Genomic DNA, 3,492 nt, shown 5'->3' with positions numbered 1-3,492 from the left:
TTCCTAGAAGGCCACGGCTTTAAAGAAATTGGTGTTGAAAAGCCTAATTGGGAAAAAAAAAATGAAGATAAGTATTTGTTAACAATGTTGTGGTGTTGTTCATAAGTAAGCAGAATATGCCACCTAACTGTGTTTCAGAAGGAATCCTGTTCCCTGGCCACCCCAGCGGGCCAGGTTTTTTTAAAGCCTGCTCCTACCCTGACAAAGTAATTTATTAAGCCCAGACAGTCCTTTCTGACCTTTGCTCTGCAGGATGATCTGGCTAAAGGGACCTATCTGCCAAATCTTCATTTGAGCTGAGCTGCTTCCTGGACAGTAGGGAGTAGAGACTGAAACATGTGGGGATTACACCTTGGTTACTCCAGGGAGTGCCAGCCCCTTCTCAGGAATTCTTTAGCGCTAAGGTTTCAGATCAAGTAACTCACTTCTGACAAAGTTATGAAGAGTCAGATCACTGGTCAAGTTGTAAAGGACTGTCAGTCTGAAAATGTTTATTGCTCACTGAATACATTGCATAAGTTAAAACACTTAAGTTTCTATTACAGTGTAGGTAACCACACTTCCTAGTATCTTCAGAAGCCCATAGCAGTTGATACAAAGATGCAGCCCATAGCCCCAGTCAAAGCCACACCAGCTCATGCCCAGGGTCCAGATTCCCCGGACAGGCAGCCGCTTGGAATGCTGCTCGTGCCTCCATAGCCTACCTTGCGCATGTTCCAAGTGTGTTTCAAGCTGATTTTTTCAGGTTGCCAAATAGTCTTCCTAAAGGGGGATGGCCGGGATCTGCTGCTCACACAGTGTAACCAGGCTCCACGCAGGACTTACAGAGCTCTGCAGCTGAGGTTGTCTCTACTGAAGAGGGTTGAAGTTGAGGGGCTCTGTAAATAATCTAACCAGGTTTGCCATTGGACAGGCAGCTTCCCAACTCCCATTAATGGTATCCCCACCACTGATGAACAATTTGATCTTCGTATCCAGTCACTAGGGTCCTATTACCGCATTCTTCCCAACGACTGACCTTCCCATTCTCCACCAAGATAAATTTCCACTCTACTTTGGTGTCTACGGGTAGAATAATGGATTCAGACCAGAAGCCATCCTTGTCGTACTTGAGGGGAACGTAGCTGTGCCACTGGCCGAGACACTCGTGGTCACCAGTGACACCGATCAGCTGGGCCTCAGAGTGGGTGATGTAGTGCACTCGGAAAGTCACGTGGAGATTTTGAAACATGGGGGGCACAGCTGCAACTCTCCTTGCTTTCAAGTCCCCATCAGGGCAGTCTCCTTGTTCCCATTCCTTGCTGTCGGAGTCTTCCACGCTGCCAGTCTTGCCAGCCTCCCCCCAGGCCAGGTGCTCAGAAAGAACTTCCCAGTCTTCTTCATGGTCCCAGTCCTGACTCTTAGCTGGCTGACCCAGCTGCTTCTCACTTGTGTCCTTACAGACATCGTCAGAAGCTCCTGCCAAGTTCATCACGCACCGTCCATCTCTTGCCTGTTCCGTCTGGGGTCTCAATTCACCGGCCTGGCTGCCATGAGCATCCGCTGGCCGCTCCCTGGGGTGGGTTGTGCCCTGCTTTGGGAGAAGCTGCTCCGTCTCCAGAGTTTCGGCAGGAACTCCACCACTTTGAACGTGGTTGAGCTCTTTCCTTGGTAGAGCTGCCAGATCCTCTCCTGACTTCTGAGGGCTGGACAGCGCAGCAGCCTTGGCCTCCAGCAGCCCTTGCTCCTTGCTTCCCAGAAGAGCCTCTAAAAATGACATTTAATTAAAACAGGAATAATTTCAGTAACACCATTAGCCTTAGCAGCAGCAAACCCAAGTCCTCACTGGCACACGTGTGTAAAGCCAAACACAGCGAGCCGGCCCCTGGCCCCGGCTCCCGCCCCCCCGCCCGGTACCTGCAGCCGGCTGCTCGGCCCCGGCCCGTGGGCTCCGTTCCTCGCCGCCCTCCGCGCCCCGCCCGTCGGCGCGGCCGTACCAGAGCCAGGCGAGCAGCGCGGCCAGCAGCCCCACCAGCAGCGCCGGCCACAGCCCGGCCCCCAGCCCGGCCCAGGCGCGGGGCTCGGCGGGCGGCCCGGCGGGCGGCCCGGCGGGCGGGAGGCGCGCAGCGGGCGGCTGCCGCAGCACGGGCGGGCCGCGGTCACGGGCCATGGCCGGCGCAGGCAGCGGGGCCGGCGCTGCCCCCGAGCCGCTTTTAGCCGGGCCCGGGAGGGGCCGCCCCCGGGGCGGGACGCGGGCTCCTCGGCGGGCCGGCCCTGCCGGCCGGTCCTGCACGGAGGGGAGACGGGGGGCAGGAGGAGAAAGGCAGAAGTTAGGTGGGAAAAAGTTGAAAAGCTTGCTTTCTGTTCATCCCCCCTCTTTTCTGCCATTTCTCCTTTTTTTTTCCTTCTCTCTCTCCATTCGGTCCCTATATCTAGACTCTCTGCATAAGGCAGCCATGCTGCAAGTGTTTTAAACCACAGGTAATGCAAAAATGAGGGAAAATGACACGCAAAAGTTGAGGACTAAATGCTTGAATTTCTTTCATTTTTTTGCTTGAAAGAGAGCATTGGAGCTACAGTAACTGTGCAAGTTTATGGAGTTTAATTCTAGCAGTACCCACTGCATTTTATTTATGTGCTCTAACGGGCACACTGAGGGGGACTGATTGCTTGTATTTTTAATGCTTGCACTGATGAACAGGCGTTCCCTGTTACCTCTGAGCAGGGAGATTAATTCACTACTAATTTTGTAACTTCTGCATCATAGTCTAATGATTACAATTGGATTTCTTAACATTGTCCTCCTCAGCCATCTTCCGTATTATGCTCAGGAAGCTTTTTTGGACTGCCAGGACTTCAGCGTCCATTAGTGCAGAGTACATCTGATGTTCATTTTCATTTACTGCCAAATTTTCCTCTTGGAGTGGTGATGTAAAATTTTAATTAGAGGGCTATCAGATAAATTCAACACTAGGAACCCAAAAGAATTAGTAAATGATTTTGTATTTTGAATTGGTAATTCTGGAGTGATGAACTATAAAAATGCTTATCAGTCTAGCAGAGGCTGCGCTTCTAACACTGAAGATTAACACCAGAGAAGAAGGCGGTTCCATTCAGTGTTGACCCCTGTTTTTTAAATCTATTCTGTTATCTTAGCAAAGGTGTTGTCATTAATTGATTTCTAAAGCCCACTGATGAGATTCTGTCTGCTATCTCATTAGAAAAGAGAGTGGCTAAGTGGATCTCCAAATAAGTCTATTTTCAGTGTGCGAACTTCTTAATCTCTCAGTGTCACTTGGAGCAGTGCTACCTCAGCTTAACGGGACAGTAAATGTCATTTGCATTTATAGAAGCACAAGTGTGCAGCCTTTGCGGTGAAGTTCCCTGGCTGATGTGCTATACGGTGGCCTGTGTGAACACACGGAATTCATGATCGAAATTTTTCTCCTTTCTTTGCTTACCACAGTAGCTAAGCCCTGCTCCAAGTGCTGAGCTTGTGCTTAAGTAAAAATA

At 50.8% G+C, this 3,492-nt stretch overlaps 1 protein-coding gene across 1 annotated transcript; it reads right to left on the bottom strand.

The window, feature by feature from the left end:
- Positions 1-458: 458 nt before the first annotated feature.
- STBD1 (starch binding domain 1) lies at positions 459-2,149 on the bottom strand (the record flags this gene model as incomplete). The annotated part of the gene is made up of 2 exons (XM_082051245.1): positions 459-1,746; positions 1,897-2,149. The coding sequence occupies 2 exons, from the start codon at positions 2,147-2,149 to the stop codon at positions 932-934; spliced, it is 1,068 nt and encodes a 355-aa protein (XP_081907371.1). The 3' UTR covers positions 459-931.
- Positions 2,150-3,492: the final 1,343 nt, after the last annotated feature.

The sequence above is a fragment of the Streptopelia decaocto genome, assembly GCF_964273445.1.
Source record: "Streptopelia decaocto genome assembly, chromosome: 4".
NCBI lineage: Eukaryota > Metazoa > Chordata > Aves > Columbiformes > Columbidae > Streptopelia > Streptopelia decaocto.
Note: the sequence above shows the minus strand (reverse complement) of the source record. Positions and strands in the feature narration are given on the sequence as shown.